We start from the raw sequence: 18,477 nt of genomic DNA on the forward strand, positions 1-18,477 counted from the left end.
ATTTACTTTCCATTATGGAAAAATGGCTAAGTGACATTTTTAAGTCTGACTTTTTTGAATAATCTTAGTAAGCAGAGGACTGTGGGTGTAGATAGGGGGTTAGTGAAAACAGAAATTTTCTGAACACTCAAATGCAGGATAATACAGAATTACTGAAACATTCTAGAATTAATCAGTTGCTGCTATACCATGGTTAAAAACTGATGTAAGTTGGTTTTACACAATATGTTCCTTTTAGGATGTAGTTTGAAGTGATACATTTAAGGATTAGATCTGGCATAGTGGTCCGACCTTACGTTTGGTTTAGTCCAGTTTTATTCTTGGATTTGTTCAGGTTCAGTCCCCGCAGTGTAGATGTGGCTGTTTGTGTTGTGTCCAGGTGGAGAGGAGCTGAGTGGAGCTCTCCCTCACCTGATGAGCTCCAGAGCCCTGTACCTGGTGGTGTATGACCTCAGCAAAGGTGTTGCTCAAGTGGACGCACTCAAACCATGGCTCTTCAACATCAAGGTAACTAATCAAATCGAATTAATTCTGCATTTGACAAATACGTGTCAGTGTTTACAGATTAATTCTGGTGTAAATAAGAGGAAGTCTGTATTTATCTATAGTAATTCCTCTCTCCTAATCTCTTTGTCACATCACTAGTATTCACATGTGTTTTCAGACATGTTCACAATTTTAGAAATGTAGATTAGAGAAGTGTCATAATTAGTGCTGTCATGCGATTAAAAAAAATTTGAGATTAATTAATTATGATCTGTAATTAATTAATCTAATTAATCTCATTTTAATCTCACCTAAAAATTGCTGAGAAAAGCCTTCAATTTGAGATATTTTCATTTAAATTCATTATTACATTATTGTGGCAGATCAAAAGACTAATATAGATTTAAAAAAGTGACTTTATAAAGTCATTTATTGTTTAACAAATCTCTCCAATTTGGCTGTTGAGCCCAAGTCTCCATGAATAAGAAACTGTTTGTTGTAAAGTAGCAAAGACGAGGAAATCTGAACATAATAACTTTTGTCTACTTAAAGACAATAAAACGTCCAGTCTTTCCTTAACCATATTAAAAATATTATTGATAGAGAAATGCTTTATATATGAGATCACTGGTTTTAGTCCTGGTTTAGACCTGGTTTAGACCTACTTTAGTCCTAGTTTAGTCCTGGAATGGATTAATCCTGGTTTTAGTCCTGGTGTTAGTTCTGGTTTAGTCCTGGTTTAGACCTGGTTTAGTCCTGGTGTTAGTCCTGGTGTTAGTCCTGGTGTTAGTCCTGGTTTAGTCCTGGTTTAGACCTGGTTTAGTCCTGGTGTTAGTCCTGGTGTTAGTCCTGGTGTTAGTCCTGGTTTAGTCCTGGTTTAGTCCTGGTTTAGACCTGGTTTAGACCTGGTTTAGTCCTGGTTTTAGTTCTGGTTTTAGTTCTGGTTTTAGTTCTGGTTTAGTCCTGGTTTAGACCTGGTTTTAGTTCTGGTTTAGTCCTGGTTTAGTCCTGGTTTAGTCCTGGTTTTAGTCTTAGTGTTAGTTCTGGTTTAGAGGCGCACAGGAGGAAGCGCGGTTTATGCCGCGTACGCGAGAAAACACTATCCACACGCGGCTCACGGGAGCACGTCGGTGTCCGCGCAGTAACTACAGAAGGAAACGTGGTCCGCGCGTTCTCAGGTTACTGACGATGATGAAGGTGTGTGTTTGTTTGTGTTTGTTTGTGTGCGTGTCCCCTCATGTGGCAGGTCACTGTAGGACAGTAGTGCAGAGATCATGAGCCTATGCAGGTTGTTTTCAGGCGATATTATATTTGTTATTTTCTTTTATATTTCACGTCGGGAGAATAATTTCCAAGACACGAATGTGTTTTTACCCGTGCACTGCTGCCTCTGTTCTACTGGCTCTTTGACCTCGTCCATTGTGCGACTGATGCTGCCAACGTTAACATGACGTTTACATCGCTTTTACTGCGTTTTGTGTGGCTTTCCGGCAATGAGTGGAATTACCTAAATAAAAAAATTTATAAATGTGTTTTGTGTGTGTGTGTTGTTGTCCCAACAACACATAAAAAACAGGTTTTTATAATAAAGAAACTCACATACAGAAACAGTAAAGTTAGAGATTAAAAATGAGATTAACGCGATTAAAAAACATAACGCGCTAAATATGACTGTAATTAATTAATCGCAATTAACGCGATAATTTGACACCCCTAGTCATAATTTCCTCCAACAAACACTAAAACTATTTTCTTATTGTGCATAAAAATTGCTAACCCTGTAATTTACTTTAGGTCTGTAATGTTCTGAAATGTGTTTCTTGTGTTAGTTTATCAGTTCTTATGGATTGGTTTAAAATGTGAACTTTGAACAGAATACTTTTATTAAAACATAAATACAATAATTGCATTGATTAAATATAAATCTGTTCTGGAGCATCTAGCGTCAGAAATACATAGATAACTGACTCAAGGAAATCATGCTTGTATTTGGAGCAGATATATTGGAACAAGGGGCAAATGCTTTTTTCACAGTTAAATCTATGATAAATTTTTCTTTATTATCTTTGTTTCAATCTAAGGCAGTGGCACCTATGTCTCCTGTCATATTGGTTGGGACTCACTTAGACCTGAGCTCTGAAGACCAGGTACAGTCCAGTCTGGTTACGATCCAAGAGGAACTGTTACACCATCAGGGCTTCCCCTCCATCAGAGACTACCACATGGTCTGTGCGTGTGAGGAGTCCGACGCTCTGAGCAGACTGAGGAAAGCCATTGTCCGAGAGGCTACTAACTTTAAGGTAGCACAGCTGTACCTGGGATATATGTCAGTCTCTGTAATAACAGATGAACACTATTTAAAAAATTAAAAATAATTCCATAACTTTTACCTACCAACCATAATGTTAACAATAGCCAAAATTACACAATTGTTTTGATTAGACTAATACAAATAAATGACAACGCTTTTATTTTGTTAAATGAAGGCCTAAACTGTCAGAAAAATGTCTTCCTTGTGCGTAATTTGTCTCATTTTGAATGAATTTTTCTGTGTTGGTGACAGGTAGAGGGATGCTATTTTACATCTCAGTGCTACTTCCTGTATTTTTGTAAAGCTATGATAAGTATTTAGCATAGTTACTATCCCACTAAACCAAGTAATTGATACTTTGCAGTGACATCACACTGGGGGTGTTCAACATGTATTTCTAAGGTGCAATATTCAGCAGACACAGTACACACGTTAGCAAACACTGGCACAGAAGTTTTAAGATAGTCCGAAAACTATAATTCAAAATGGATTTAAACAAGACATCTTCAGGAGCCTGTGATCAAAATAAGTGTTCATGGTCCTGTTTAGGAGTTTTATTTTCAACAAAAATGTGTGAATTACTACTGACAAACTGGCTAATATTATGTGTGAGAGATTTTAACAGCGCAAATCAGCATACCTGTTGATAGTTCCAACTAAACCAGCCTTTCCTAGTCAGATTCTGTCAAACTGAAGCACAGGCCGAGGTCTGACAGGCCTCATATAGAGCACTTCAAATCATAGTGATTCCAGAATATGGTGGTGTAACATATTGTAACCCTTCTTTAACTCCTTTCCCTGTCTCTCTCTCTCAGATGTTAATGTCTTTCTTTCTCTCTGTCTGTCTCTCTCTCAGATGCAGGGTCAGCCTGTGTTGGGGCAGCTGGTTCCAGACTCTTATGTGGAGCTTGAGAGGAGGGTTTTTCAGGAGAGGACCAGAGTTTCTCCAGACTTCCCCATTCTGAGACGCACAGACCTGGTACAGTTCATCCAAGAGGCTCAACTTCAACTGGAGGAGAGCGAACTACCACACGCTATCCACTTCCTCTCAGAAGCAGGTCAGAGACAAGGCTTGGGTTAGTCCTGGGTTAAACATGGATAAATCCTGAGTTAGACCTTCTGTATAAGCACTATTATTCACCATTATTAAAATTGATAAAGAAGGAAACATAGTGAGTTTACTCTAATTTAATCTTGGTCTTAATGTTATTTTGTGCAGGAGTTTTGCTGCATTTTGATGACCCTGCTCTCCAGCTTCAGGATCTGTACTTCATCCAGCCTCAGTGGATCTGCAACATCATCTCTCAGGTACCACGCCTCAGCAGGGTTTGTTTCTTTTGTTTTTGTTTTATTTTATTTTATTTATAAATTAGTCATATTCAACAAGTGAGTTTTTTTTATTAAATACTTTCTTTGTTCAGCTCAATTTTTACAGACACAAAAATATTTTTTACAAATACAAAAGCATTTTCCCCACATTAAAGCACTGGTACTTGATTTTCTTTTTCAGCAAAGTGTATGAGCTATGTTGTATAAGCAGCTCTTGACGTAGTGCACAGTTAGCATGCTAGTTGCTGTTAGGTTTTCCGTCAAAACACCACTCTGGTTTAAAAAGTGCTTATAACCGCATTGCTGTGAATAATTAGGATGCTCTGAATGCATATGTGAGGAATAATTTTGGACCACTGCAAACCGCTTAAAATTAATTAGTTCAGTTTTTCACATTTATGAGACAGTAAAAATCAGATACAGCACCTTTAATTACTTCATACCTTTAAATACAATTTAATATCTATACCAATTTTTTGATGTTCTCAAACTGTGTAATAGATTGAGCTAGTTTTGTCATTTTGTAACTTTTGGTGGAGGGTCAGTCAAATGCTTTTCTCCACAAAAATGTTATTTGTATTTCTGGAATTTTTCACAGTATGGTATTAAACATTTCTTCATGGAGACCAAACCAGAGCAAGTTACAGATCAGATATGTGGAGAGGCAACCCCGCTCACTGTCAGAATGCCATTAAAGCACCTGTAATTGAATAAATGTAAGATTGAACTGTTTAATGTCAAACTGTGGAACATTCCAGAAAGAGCAATAACATATCCATAGAAATATGCAAGTGACCCTCAACCAAAAAATGACGCAGTGCACTTTTAATTTCTATCCTTCAGAAGTTGTCAGTGAAGAGCTGTGGGTCTCGGGAGCATCCTAAGGGCGTGTTGCAGCGCCACACAGTGGAGAAGCTTCTGTCTGATACAAACTGTTTCCCAAAGTCTCACACCTCGCAGTTCTTCAAACTCCTCCAGAAGTTTCACATTGCTCTCCCCTTCGGGGATGACCAGCTCCTAGTGCCCAGCAGGTGAAGCTCTCCTCTGCATTCTATGTTTCTCCTGATCCTCTCTTCTGCATCCTCTGCTCCTTATGACCTTCTCTTCTGCCTCCTCTGCTTTTTGTTTACTTTTATAATTTTCTTTTTCAAAATTATTAATCCATTTGTGTTTTTTTCTGTCTCCAGTTTGTCAAAGCATCGTCCCGTGATAGAACTTCCTCACAGTGAGAACTCAGAGGTTATAGTCCGTTTGTATGAGATGCCATATTTTCCGATGGATTTCTGGTCCAGATTGATCACCCGCCTTCTAGAAGTCTCCTCTCTGCTGCTCAGTTTACGAGGTACAATGATTATGGTACAGAAGTTGGAAACGTGAGGCCTAGAACAAGACCAAAGAGCCAAATGGGTCAAAAAGGTCAAATAAAGCAAAGGATCCAGAGGAGGAGCAGATAGAGCAGAGAATGCAGAAAGAGAGTCTGAGGAACAGAGAAGAGGGCCAGATGAGCAGAGGATGCAGAGAAGGGGCATACTGTGGTGTTTTATAAATGCTGTTATTGTGTTTAGAAAAAAGTTCTCGCCCAAACCGGATCTACTGGAGGAGAGGGGTGTATCTGAGCTGGTCTCCTGATGCGTATTGTTTAGTTGAGGCAGCGTCTCTGGACCACTGCTCCTCCTGTTATGTCAGGATCACTGTCCCCTCTTCACACAAAGGTATCTATGGTCTGTCACCCACTTGGTTGTGTGTACATTAACAGAAAAAATCCTGCATAAAGTTAACATTTGTGCATCATATGTTTAGATATTTAATAATAAAGCACAGGATTGATGTGTGCTCTCTGTGCTGCCCCCTTCAGGCCGCGTGCTGCTGGGGCAGGTGGTGGATCATATTGACTCTCTGTTGGAGGAGTGGTTCCCTGGTTTATTAAACACAGACATGCACGGCAGCGGAGAGGCTCTGGTAAAGAAGTGGGCTCTGTACAGCTACGAGGACGGACAGGAGTTTAAGAGGATCCTACTGGAAGATCTGTTCAAATACTTTGACAATGGTACCACAAATACTCTGCATACATGTAGTAGTGGGTTTTTGCTACTGAGGAATACTAAGGATAATAAGGAATAGACTTGATACTCAATACTGATATTACTACATATGGCTGTGTATCTGTGTAATCCCTCAGATAGGTTCCATAGTGGTCCATGGGCGTATACTAGTCTTATACTTGTTCTGATACCACTCAACATTGTTCTAAATTTATCCAGGAAGGCTTAATTTCTGTCCTGTGAATGTGACATTTTTAGTTCACAAATGAGTTTCTTGTATCTTTTGATACAAGTTTTAGTATCAACACTCATCTCTTATGAAAACCTTATTGCCTTTTTCAGATTTCTTGATGGTTAACCCAGAGGACCCACGATGTACTCTTCCTCTCTCTCAAATTGCTCCTGACCTGGTGCTGAGTGATCAATCAGCAGCTACGATACTGGACAATGAAGAGCTGGAGGTGGACATTTCTGCAGAGAACCGTTTGGGTAAGACTCCTCTCTTCTGCATCCTCTGCTCCTCTGCTCCCCTGACCCTCACCTTTGCTCCCCTGACCCTCACCTTTGCATCCTCTGACACTCTCCTCTGTATATTTATTACGTTTCAGGTGATGGGGGCTTTGGTACAGTTTACAGAGGGATGTACAAGAATGAAGAAGTTGCGGTGAAGATTTTCAACAAACACGCATCTGAGCTGTATGTCTATAGACTCCTCCGACAGGTAACATCAGATTGTTTTAACCTTGTTTTTGTCAATAATATTATCCCAGTTTATTTTACTATGTCCATAATATGTAGATACTTGTTATTGTTTGAAATTGAATTTGCAATGAGACACATAATCCCCTATTAGGAATGATGCATCAAATGATAATCAGGTGCTTAAGGAAGTAATAATGGCAGGTCAGTTTCACTCTTCTTTTACTCTAAAACTCCTCCCTTTGGGGCTGGACATAGTAAACTCAGGTTAGCATAAAGCCCAGTTCTTCAATCCAGTTCCATCTATTGAAAATGGCTTCTGAATGGAGCTGAAAGGTCTTGATCACAAAAACAGTGTAGAAATGACCACCACTGTAACCATATCAGAGTGAAAAAATGCATAGCACACTCGGTTGGCCGATGTCCAAATACTATTTTATTAACAAAATAACGTTTCGGCAAAAAAAGCCTTCATCAGATATTTTTCTTGTCTTGGACCACAGCACACAAAATGGTTGCCAGCCCAGGTGCCCATATACCCACTCAATGAATGGGAGGTCCCAAAGTGAGGTCACCCAGTGAGTTCAGCCCATTCTACAACAAGAAACAACAATTTACATAAAAAACATTTTAGAAAATACAGAAATAGTTTGTCTATTACAAAAAACATCTTAGATCAAACTCGATATTAAGTCCATGAGGAGTAAAAGTTTTAAGCTGGTGAATCCAGAAGTGCTCTCTTTTTGACAGGAGCATCTCTAGATTACCACCTCTAGGGGGCAGTTCCACATGTTCGATGCCAATATATCTTAAGGAAGAGATAGGATGGTTAAAATTAACAAAATGAGCCGCCACAGGATAGTTCATGTTTTTGCATCTGATTGTACTCCTATGCTCTGCAATCCGTGTTTTTAAAGCCCTGCTGGTTTTACCCACATAAGCCTTACCACAGGGGCAGGTGATCATATAAATCACGGACTTGGTGTTACAGGATATAATTCCTTTGATCTTTATTTCTTTACCAGTGTGAGGGTGCTTAAAACTATTGCAGCGATATGTGTAGTTACACTGACTGCACCCACCACAGCGACGATTTCCATCAGGAATAGGAGTCAGTATAGTTTGGTATGTGGTTTGATTAGGAGGAAGGTAGGAGTGCACAAGTCTATCTCCAAGGTTTCTTCCTCTTTTATACACCACAAGGGGGTGCTCTTTAAAAGCCACACCCAATGAAGAGTCAGTTTTTAGTATATGCCAATGTTTAGTTATGATGTTTTTAAGTTGTTCCGCGGGTTTTGAGTATCCAGTAGAAAATACAATCCGCTTATTGGCATTTTTTTGGAGGGCTGACCCTCAGAAAATCAGATCTAGGTTTTCCTTTTACTTTAGTGGCAGCATCATTTAAAATAGATTTCTTATAACCCCTTTGTTCAAAGTTTGTCATCATATTACTTAAATTTCTTTCAAAGTCATCAGTTTTGTGGCATATTCTTTTAAGCCTACAAAATTGACTGTATGGGAGACTCTTTTTCAATGGAAGTGGATGCTGAGAGTCAGCTCTAAGTAAAGAATTTCGAGCTGTAGGCTTTTTATATAAGTCCGTATACAGCTGATTACCCTCTCTGATGATCCACAGGTCCAAAAAACTCAAGCGCTGTTGATCATAATCCATAGTAAAAGATATATATGAGGAGCGCGAGTTCAGATAAGCAAAAAATGACTCAAGTCTCAATTTAGTACCTTTGAACAAGCAAAAAATGTCATCCAAATATCTCTTCCATAGACATATGTTTTCTTTGAATTCATTATCGTGATAGATAAAATTTTCCTCAAACAGACCCATGTATAAGTTACAGAAGGATGGTGAAAAAGGGCTACCCATAGGTACTCCGTGTTTTTTGGATGTAAAAAGGTTGGCATATACTAAAAACTGACTCTTCATTGGGTGTGGCTTTTAAAGAGCACCCCCTTGTGGTGTATAAAAGAGGAAGAAACCTTGGAGATAGACTTGTGCACTCCTACCTTCCTCCTAATCAAACCACATACCAAACTATACTGACTCCTATTCCTGATGGAAATCGTCGCTGTGGTGGGTGCAGTCAGTGTAACTACACATATCGCTGCAATAGTTTTAAGCACCCTCACACTGGTAAAGAAATAAAGATCAAAGGAATTATATCCTGTAACACCAAGTCCGTGATTTATATGATCACCTGCCCCTGTGGTAAGGCTTATGTGGGTAAAACCAGCAGGGCTTTAAAAACACGGATTGCAGAGCATAGGAGTACAATCAGATGCAAAAACATGAACTATCCTGTGGCGGCTCATTTTGTTAATTTTAACCATCCTATCTCTTCCTTAAGATATATTGGCATCGAACATGTGGAACTGCCCCCTAGAGGTGGTAATCTAGAGATGCTCCTGTCAAAAAGAGAGCACTTCTGGATTCACCATCTTAAAACTTTTACTCCTCATGGACTTAATATCGAGTTTGATCTAAGATGTTTTTTGTAATAGACAAACTATTTCTGTATTTTCTAAAATGTTTTTTATGTAAATTGTTGTTTCTTGTTGTAGAATGGGCTGAACTCACTGGGTGACCTCACTTTGGGACCTCCCATTCATTGAGTGGGTATATGGGCACCTGGGCTGGCAACCATTTTGTGTGCTGTGGTCCAAGACAAGAAAAATATCTGATGAAGGCTTTTTTTGCCGAAACGTTATTTTGTTAATAAAATAGTATTTGGACATCGGCCAACCGAGTGTGCTATGCATTTTTTCACTCTGATCTGGCTACTCCTTGCATTTGCACCTCTGCAGAAATCTTGGTGTGCGTTTTCTGTTTTCTTTTTACACCACTGTAACCATCTCTACACTTTAACTTGTAATTTCAGACTCTCTGCATTCAAACAGAAAGTAGGAGGGACTGGCAAGCATTTTGACAGCTTTAAGTTCAGTTCTACCATACAGTTGTGACCTGCTCAGTGTTAAAATATGGACTGTTTAGAAACCACATTTTCTCTGTATGTAATGTCCTTTGTTGTGTGTCGTGTCCAGGAGTTGGCGGTACTTGGGCGGCTGCGGCATCCCAGTTTGGTGGGTCTTTTGGGGGCTAGTTGCTGCCCTCAGGTCCTGGTGATGGAACTGGCTCTGCGCGGGTCTTTGGACTCATTGTTTGAGCACGAGTCCAGTCTGAGCCACAAACTGCAACACCGCATCAGCCTGCAGGTGGCAGACGGACTCAGGTAACACTGAGTATATTTAAAGTTAAATTAAATGTCCTGTCGCCAATTTTTCCCCATGTGTTTATGCATTAATATATTGTATAAAAATCAAATCAAAATAAAGACTCTCAAAGCTCTGTACAGTCTGCACCTAATTATGAAATGTTTGTGCACTATTAGCATGTTAGTTGTTGTTAGCTTTACTGTGACACCAACACTTCGCTCTAGTCCTTTAGAGCTGTAAAAAGTGCTTATAAACGAACTGTGGAGAATAATAAGGATTCTATGAAAGGGTATGGTAAATGAGGAATAACTTTGGACTACTGCAAATACTTTAAAATTAAATAGCCTGGGACCTATATACTGCTAATTGTATGCGAAATTTACTGACAGAGAAGACATTGGACTTTGTGCCAGTAACCCAGGTCTAACTCAGGCTTCGTAATTACAGAGATATGAACCATAAACCAGGTCAACAAATCTGCAATCTGACAGTTCAACAGCAAATTCTACCATAGTGTTCTGATCTGTCCTCTAGCTCTGTTTAAACTAGAGGGATTCTACAATGTCCTGATGTAGAACTCAACTTATTTGATCTTTTTTTTTTTTTTTTTTCATAACAGAAAACCAATCAAAAAATCTCCCACATTAAGTAAAATTGGACTCTTTTGCAGGTACCTTCACTCGTCCATGATCATCTACAGAGACCTAAAGCCCCATAACGTGCTCCTGTTTAACCTGAAGACAGATTCTGAAACTATCGCCAAGATCACAGACTACGGCATCGCACAGTACTGCTGCAGCATGGGCGTGCGCAGTGCAGAGGGAACGCCAGGTGAGGAGACAGACAGGTGACGCATGTACAGGTGAGACACAGACAGACGAGGCAGGTGAGACAGACAGGTGAGACAGGTATGACACAGAGAGGTGAGTCTGGTGCAACACTGAGGGCACACCAGGTAAGTAGAAAGACAGATGAAAAGTACTGTGGCTGAGTGGCTAGTGCTCATGCCACATAGCAAGAACGTTCCAGGCTCAACTCCCAAGTCATCCAGGCTTTTCTGTGTGGAGTTTGCATGTTCTTACTGTGTCTTGATGGGTTTCCTCTGGACACTATGGTTTCTCTGATCAACCCAAAACATACAGAAAGATCAAATCCTCCAACTCAGGCAGTCCTGACCACTAACTCTGGGTCCCACTGCTCCTGACAGCTTTAACCCAGAGACACTGGGTCAGATGCAGAGGACACATTCGCCTAGGTCAACAATAAAAATGTAAATCTACCATACCTTCCTCTTTTGCTTAATTTAAATTACACTATTTATTCACTTCCCTCACTTATGGTAATAACGATAATGCCCTGCGTTAGCATTATGTAAGATTGGTGAAGTATCTTGCTCAAGGACACAGCACTGAGATGCCGACAGACTACTTGTGTGCCCTGGTTCACTGTATCGTCTATGTCAACATTTATACACAGTGGATCAGAATGTGCATTTAGTCAGTTTCTGTTTTCTACTGTAACAGCCTGATGTGTCTGTGATCGTTTAACTGATTTTTATTCAAACTCCTGCTCCACAGTTTAGAAATATAAATATATTTCAAAACACATCCTTCTGTTTAGGTTTTCGTGCTCCAGAGGTGGCTCGTGGAGGACTCATTTATGACTACAGAGCAGACGTCTTCTCTTTTGGGCTACTCATGTTTGACTTGTTCACCTGTGGTGAGAGGATCACCGAAGGAGTCAAGTTCCCCAGCGAGTTCGACGAAGCGGCTGTGCGTGGGAAACTGCCAGGTACACAGAAATAAAATCTCCTTTGGTTCGATAAATAAATAAGTTAATTAATTAATTAAATATTCAAGTGTTTTTAGGTTAAAGGGTCTGTATCATGCAGAATTGACTCTTGTGAGATTTAAGCCATGTTATAATATAGTTCTCAAAAACATACCTTGAGTTGTGTTTTGTTTCACCCCATTTGAATAATGTGTTTGCATGACTCTTTAATATTAGACTAGTTTTCAAGTTAACAGCTACGTTTTATCTTTTGTTCTACAGAGATAGGCAATTCCATATACAATAAATATACAAAAACAGAGTACAAAACACAGCAACTTGGTAAATGGGAAGGGGAGAGTGACTTAACGCAGGGGAGCAAAGGGGATGTTATTAACTCAACATGTTAATACATTTTTTCACTGAATATAGCAAAACAATAAACACGGTGATCTAAATATGTTATGTGTTAGCAGTTAATACGACATAGATGTTTTTAATTTGAATGTATATTCTCTTGTTGCAGACCCAGTGAAGCACTACGGTCTGAGTCCTTGGCCCAGATTCCAGGCTCTGATGAAGGATTGTCTCAGGGAAAACCCCCATGACAGACCCTCCTCTGCACAAGTGAGTCTACAGCATTGAAACTAATCGATACTAAAACTAGTATCAAAACTAAATACTCATTTGAGCAAGTATAAGTATATATAGTACTAATAAAGTTCCAGTCACAGGACTGAACCTTGAATGAACCTTGAATAGTTTAGAATGATCTTGAGCTGTATCAGAACAAGTATAAGACCACATATACTAGCATATACCCATGGACCAAAATAAAAGAAAGTACTGAAAATCAAAGTCTATTGCCTAAAGAAAGTGTGTTTTTAAAATTTTCATCATCAGAATCAGTATTGCGTATTGCGTCTTCCTTAGTATCAAAATTGAGTTTGACATTTTAGTATTGTGACAGCACTACTCTGCACAGGTGAGGTTTACCTGTCACTAAATCTTTAATTTAATACTTACAATAGTCTAAATGTATTCCTCGAAAGTCACAGCCCTCATTATAATTTAGGTTATGATCTGGGTTATGGTTAAAAATATTAGCATATCACTTATTTCAACTTGAGGTCCAAAATGTACACAAAACTGCTACATTACATTTACATTACAATTACATCTATTTCATGCCTATGGAGCTGACTGTCCAGCACATAAAAGTAACCAAACACCAGGGCTCCCATAGCATTGTAGTCTTTGTAAATTTCTATCTTGTTTGGTTTCTTTCAGGTGTTTGATCGTCTGAACTGTGGAGACATGCTGTGTCTGCTGAATGAGCTGGTGCTGCCTTTAAATGCAGATTGTCTGGCCCTCAGCTCTGGTCCTGGTCCAGTCTCTAGACCGGTCTCTAGTTCTAGTCTGGTCTCTAGTCCTCGTTCTGGTCTGGTCTCTGCTCTGGTTGGTGGTTCTACTCCGGTGGCGTGGCTCGGAGGTGGCAGCAGCTCTAAACGTCAGGGAAACATCAGTGCAGTGAATCTGGAGACTGGCAGCGTCCAGACTCAGGTGAGAGTAAGAACAGAAATTGTGTCTTTGACTCTGCGACCTTTTCTACCTTACACTTGTTAGGCGCTAAGATTCACAAGGCTTCACTCATAGTAAACTATCTTTTTAGCCATATCTGCTCCATCAGCCCCTTTGAGCACCAGCACATTTTAATTGCTCTCTCACACACCACGTTCATACCCAGGAGAGATGGGTGAGGTGTCTTTGCCTAAGAACAAAGCCTTAAAGTGTGACAAGTTGAAAAATGAGCTCTCTAAACACTGAGCACAAACTTTTCAGCTATTCTACATTAGTCATTATTTGTACTTTGGACACCTTAGTCCTGGTATTTGATTTAGCGTAACTTAAATATTTTATGTGCATAGTAAATACTCCAGTGGTTCGATTTATGATGAGGGTTACAAACAAAACAGCAGCAGAGGGTGTTGTTAAAATGGTGTTGTTGATGTGAAAAAACCTCTCTCCCTCTTCTCTCTTCTCTTTCTCTCTCTCTTTCTCCCTCCTCTCCTCTCTCTCTCTCTTGCTGTCTGTCTGTCTCTTTCACTTCTCCCTTCTCTTTCCCTCATCTCTCCCTCCCCTCTCCATCCTCTCCCTCTCCTCTCCTTCTCTCTCTCTCTCTCTCTCTCTCTCTTCTTCTCTCTCGCTCTCTATCTGTCTCTTTCACTTCTCCCTTCTCTTTCCCTCATCTCTCCCTCCCCTCTCCATCCTCTCCCTCTCCTCTCCTTCTCTCTCTCTCTCTCTCCCTCTCTCTCTCTTTCTCTCTCTCGCTCTCTATCTGTCTCTTTCACTTCTCCCTTCTCTCTCCCTCATTTCTCCCTCCTCTCCCTTTCTCTCTCCATCTCCTCTCACCTCCTTTCCCTCATCTCTTCCTGCCTCTCCCTCTCGCTTCAGGTGGTAGACTCCAGTCCAGTGTTGTGCCTGGCTCTGGTCCCTAACTCACAGGAGGAGGGCTGTGATTGGCTGGTGGGCGGTACTCAGTCCGGGTCCCTGTTTGTTCAGAACACTCAGGACTGGACCCAGAGGCACCATCTGCAGAGCGTGTCCGACGCTGTCACCTCCCTGTACTTCCACCTGCAGCCCAAACGCACGTAAGAAACAGAAAGTCACAGTCACAGAAATGAACCTTTCCTGAATAGCTTTAGAATGATAGTATTATGAACATGTAGAACTTTAATCTGGATTCAGTCATGTCTATTGGTTAGTGAGATGGATGAGATGTGTTAAATGGCATTCTATGGAACTTAATAAGTAAGATATTTGTGCTCATTTTTGTTTGTTTGTTGTTTTGTTGTTCCAACAAGCATGTCCCAATTTACATTCAAATGCTTGTTATTTTAATATTATATCTGGTGAAGGATCTGCTACATCATTTTTCATCATCAAACCTGTGGATGAAGAACAAAAATCTCATATTAATGTCTTTGCAGGGAGAGGAGGAGTTACTTGCTGGTGGGGACAGCAGATGGAACTCTCACCGTTTATGAAGACTCAGCTCTCCAGGTGAGCATAAGTGATAGTGGGAATAAACCTGGACGAAAATCTCAACTCAAACCTGGACTAGAATCTGGACAAAACATGAACTAAAACCTGCACTAGAACCTGAACAAAACATAGACTAAAATCTGAACTATAACCTGGACAAAACATGGACTGAAACATGGACTCAAACCTGGACTCAAGTCTGGACTCAAACCTCATTTAATTTACACAATAATTATGATTTGACAAATAAAATAAAATCCACAAACTGCCACTTAACTGATGTAAACCTGTGATAAATATTTATTACATGCACTATCCACCAAACCAAGTTAGAAAATCAATTGTATGCAAGTTTTTAAACAAAAATAATATATTCACAGTGTATAGTAGTAGTAGTAGTCTTGTCTTAGTATTATCGGTATTTTGTAATCTAAATCAGTTTATATTTATAACATGTTTTTTGTTTGTGTCAGGAGGAGAATGGAGAGCCAGTGAAGACCCTGTGCTTGGGCACCATAAACACTCCAGTACTGGGTCTGGGACTGTGCAGTCACTCTGCAGACAGTCGGGGGGCGCTGTGGGGGAGCTGTGGCTCCAGGATCCTCTCGTTTACAGCAGAGTACGATGTGTGTAAAAGTATCGACACCAAACCCAGCCCCGCTCTACAGTGAGTACAAGTCTATGTCTATGCAGTCTATGGTACCAGCTTTGCGTTACAGTAAGTACCAACCCATGTTTATACCGTCTATGGTATCAGGCATACAGTCTGTGGAGTGTGACGTCCATCTAACCTGGCTCACACCAGATTCATATGTGTGACACTCTGACCTTCTACATATTTTCAATGTGGAACAACTCTCGAAAGTGACTGGAAATGACAAACAAACTTTTGTTGCACCCAGTTTAGAGAAAAACAATGAACCATACAACAGGCCCACTCTGAGACGGATTCTTGTGAGTTTGGGAACTCACAAATGTTGTGAGAATCAGTCTTACTGTGCAAGGTTAAGGTCCATGATCTGATCGAAAACCTGTTTTCAATTTCCTCTTTGTTTTGTGAACGACACACCTCACATTAAAAAGAGTTTTAGACTGAAATGAAATGAAATATAATCCATCTATTATGAAACATTTTGCCATCTTTGCCTTAAATACATCTGTCTCTTTTGTCCCAGGTCTCGTACATTGAGCTCTGAGGCTTGTATCTCGCGGTTGGCTGTGGACAAACTGGTTTATGTGAGTAAAGTTGGAGCATGCTCAGTAGAGGTTTGGGACAGACGCACCGAGAGGATGGTGGACTGCATCGACTGTGCTCAAATGATCAGGTAAATAAAATAGAATACTATCTAATCTCTGAACATATTTGTCAACCTGGTTTATGGTTATATCTCTGTACGTAATGAGATATTAACCACCACATGAAACAAAAACTAGCACAAAGTTTAACATCTTCTCTGTCAGTACAAATAAAATAAAAGTGAAATGATTTTTTCACAATAGCTTCAGAAACTGTTGCCAGTATTTACCTCCGATGATGTGATTTCTTTCTTCTTTGCTGTACAGATGAAACCTTTTTCACTTATTTCAATATTACATATATCCGGATATTTTAAGTCCTCACCAATTTTCAAAGAGTTCTACAATTAAGTAAACAGACATTGCAACATTCACAGGAAACAAGCAAATTGAGAACTTAAATTGTTATCTGCCTTATTGTTTTGTGCATGACCAAGCACAATAAATAAGAAAATATATTAAAATGCTGCCTCTCTCTCTCCTCAGGCAGAGCAGCTCTCGGGGCAGACCCTCACAGCAGGACCATCCCACGGACAGCACCCCCGCCTGGGCTCAGGTCAAGTCTCTCCTGGTCCAGTCTTTGGTGTGTCTTTGGGTCGGGACCAGAGGAGGTCATATGATCCTCGTGGAGCTCAGTAAGAACCAGGCTCTGCAAGTTCTGGGGCCGCACTGCCAGTCTGTGCGCTGCATCGTCCCATCCAACAGCGGTAAGGAAATACTAAGTTTAGTATCAATTTATCAGAGTGGAATTATGATGGAAAATGTACAAACTAGACATTAATACAAGGGAAAAAGCTTGCGAGTGATTTCAATGCCACTAGATTAAAACCAACCAAAGGTTTACGTGATAACTAGTCATACAGTGAATTTCTAGTAAAGTCAAATGTGTCTTGCTCATAGACAGCATACTATATACACAGACTATAACATACAGACTCTATATATCATGAACATAGTTAACCTGCTCACCACTGGGTTTCTAATATGAAATGATTTTACAAAAAACATTTAAATTAATAAAACATTAATTTAAATTAAAATTTTCAGATTTACTAAACTGGAAAAATGTGGTTCTGGTTTTGGGTCGAAAACTTCCTCAGGACAAAACTCAGTTCGGTGAGTATATTTAACGCTTATTTTTACTTTTTATTTGACTCAATCACAGCTGTCTTTGGGCATGATAAAGAAAACTGCACATGTTTTGAAAAGTTTTATCATTTTCTGACTAAAAACCTGCAAATGTGTGTGTCAGAGGAGGAGTCCGTGCTGTCCATGTGGAACAGTGCTTTGGCCACAGAAGTGAGAGATCTGAGCCGTGTGTGTGAGAAGAGAGACAAGATGGCTGCCCGCATGAGGGACCAGCTTCTGCACTGAAATATTCAGGTAAACTAATAAACGTTGATTTAGTAATCAGTAGATGTACCAAAAATCACCTCTAGAGGAAAACCAGAGGACTCTTTTTCCTTTGGCCTGTAGAGGGCAGCATTTACTTCAACACATTTTCTAGTTTAATTATAATACAAAATGCTGAGATTTTTATAGTTTTGAACTCTTTATGCGTTTTGTAAAGTATAAATGTGTAAAAAAAACTGTTTTGTAATTTATAAAAAGCTTTGAACACGTGTACGAAATTTGATATAATAATGGCTATTCATTTTGTATTTCTGAGAATATCACAGCATTCTATAGGCCAATAATATTTAACACACACAGCTAAAATGAATATTGTTAAATGAATTTGAATTGTATTTTGATAATTTGTAGTTTTTTTAAATATATACATATATATATATTATTTTTCTTTCTATCTTTCTTATCCGTCTTGTGTTTATTCAGGTACAGGTGTTTTAATTGCCCTTAAAATGAAAAGAAAATGCATGCCTTCTTACTGTCTGCTGTGTCACCCCTCTCCATAGATCTGACCTGTAACTCGCTGTAGCTGTGTCAATGCTTGTCTCCAAGGAGATATTTAGAATTTAGATTTTTGATTACCACAATTTAGATTTTTGATTACCACAAATTAAAACCTCTACTTGTGTTTTATGTTTTTTTTCCAGAAAGCACTTAAAAAAGGGATCTGCCCAAAGTGGATCGAAGCACAAAACCTTACCTCATATCCTCAACAAAACCAACATATTAAGACTTTTATACAGTTTAGACATTTATAAAGGGAAAACATGACTCTGTATTTTCAAAACCTCTTATTTTGTAAATGACTTTTGTGAAACTTGAGCACTCCAGTTTTTATATGCTACAAAATATGCTACAAAG

At 39.5% G+C, this 18,477-nt stretch overlaps 1 protein-coding gene across 3 annotated transcripts in view; it reads left to right on the forward strand.

Moving 5' to 3' along the window:
- Positions 1–18,442, forward strand: part of lrrk2 (leucine-rich repeat kinase 2) — a 50,347-nt gene extending 31,905 nt beyond the window's left edge. For all 3 annotated transcript variants that reach the window (XM_055155307.1, XM_055155308.1, XM_055155309.1), the window contains 23 exons: positions 380–507; positions 2,568–2,786; positions 3,654–3,855; positions 4,017–4,105; positions 4,970–5,157; positions 5,314–5,468; positions 5,692–5,838; positions 5,982–6,173; positions 6,511–6,657; positions 6,777–6,889; positions 9,925–10,112; positions 10,766–10,926; positions 11,716–11,886; positions 12,392–12,492; positions 13,156–13,428; positions 14,320–14,516; positions 14,856–14,928; positions 15,384–15,577; positions 16,086–16,235; positions 16,693–16,913; positions 17,254–17,322; positions 17,459–17,589; positions 18,264–18,442. In XM_055155307.1, the coding sequence (XP_055011282.1) occupies positions 380–507; positions 2,568–2,786; positions 3,654–3,855; positions 4,017–4,105; positions 4,970–5,157; positions 5,314–5,468; positions 5,692–5,838; positions 5,982–6,173; positions 6,511–6,657; positions 6,777–6,889; positions 9,925–10,112; positions 10,766–10,926; positions 11,716–11,886; positions 12,392–12,492; positions 13,156–13,428; positions 14,320–14,516; positions 14,856–14,928; positions 15,384–15,577; positions 16,086–16,235; positions 16,693–16,913; positions 17,254–17,322; positions 17,459–17,580 (3,500 nt within the window). In that variant the 3' untranslated portion in view covers positions 17,581–17,589; positions 18,264–18,442. The remainder of the gene's footprint in view (positions 1–379; positions 508–2,567; positions 2,787–3,653; positions 3,856–4,016; positions 4,106–4,969; positions 5,158–5,313; positions 5,469–5,691; positions 5,839–5,981; positions 6,174–6,510; positions 6,658–6,776; positions 6,890–9,924; positions 10,113–10,765; positions 10,927–11,715; positions 11,887–12,391; positions 12,493–13,155; positions 13,429–14,319; positions 14,517–14,855; positions 14,929–15,383; positions 15,578–16,085; positions 16,236–16,692; positions 16,914–17,253; positions 17,323–17,458; positions 17,590–18,263) is intronic.
- The last annotated feature ends 35 nt before the right edge of the window (positions 18,443–18,477 follow it).

The sequence above is a fragment of the Boleophthalmus pectinirostris genome, unplaced genomic scaffold, assembly GCF_026225935.1.
Source record: "Boleophthalmus pectinirostris isolate CB_2022bp ecotype Guang Dong unplaced genomic scaffold, ASM2622593v1 HiC_scaffold_2, whole genome shotgun sequence".
Lineage (NCBI taxonomy): Eukaryota > Metazoa > Chordata > Actinopteri > Gobiiformes > Gobiidae > Boleophthalmus > Boleophthalmus pectinirostris.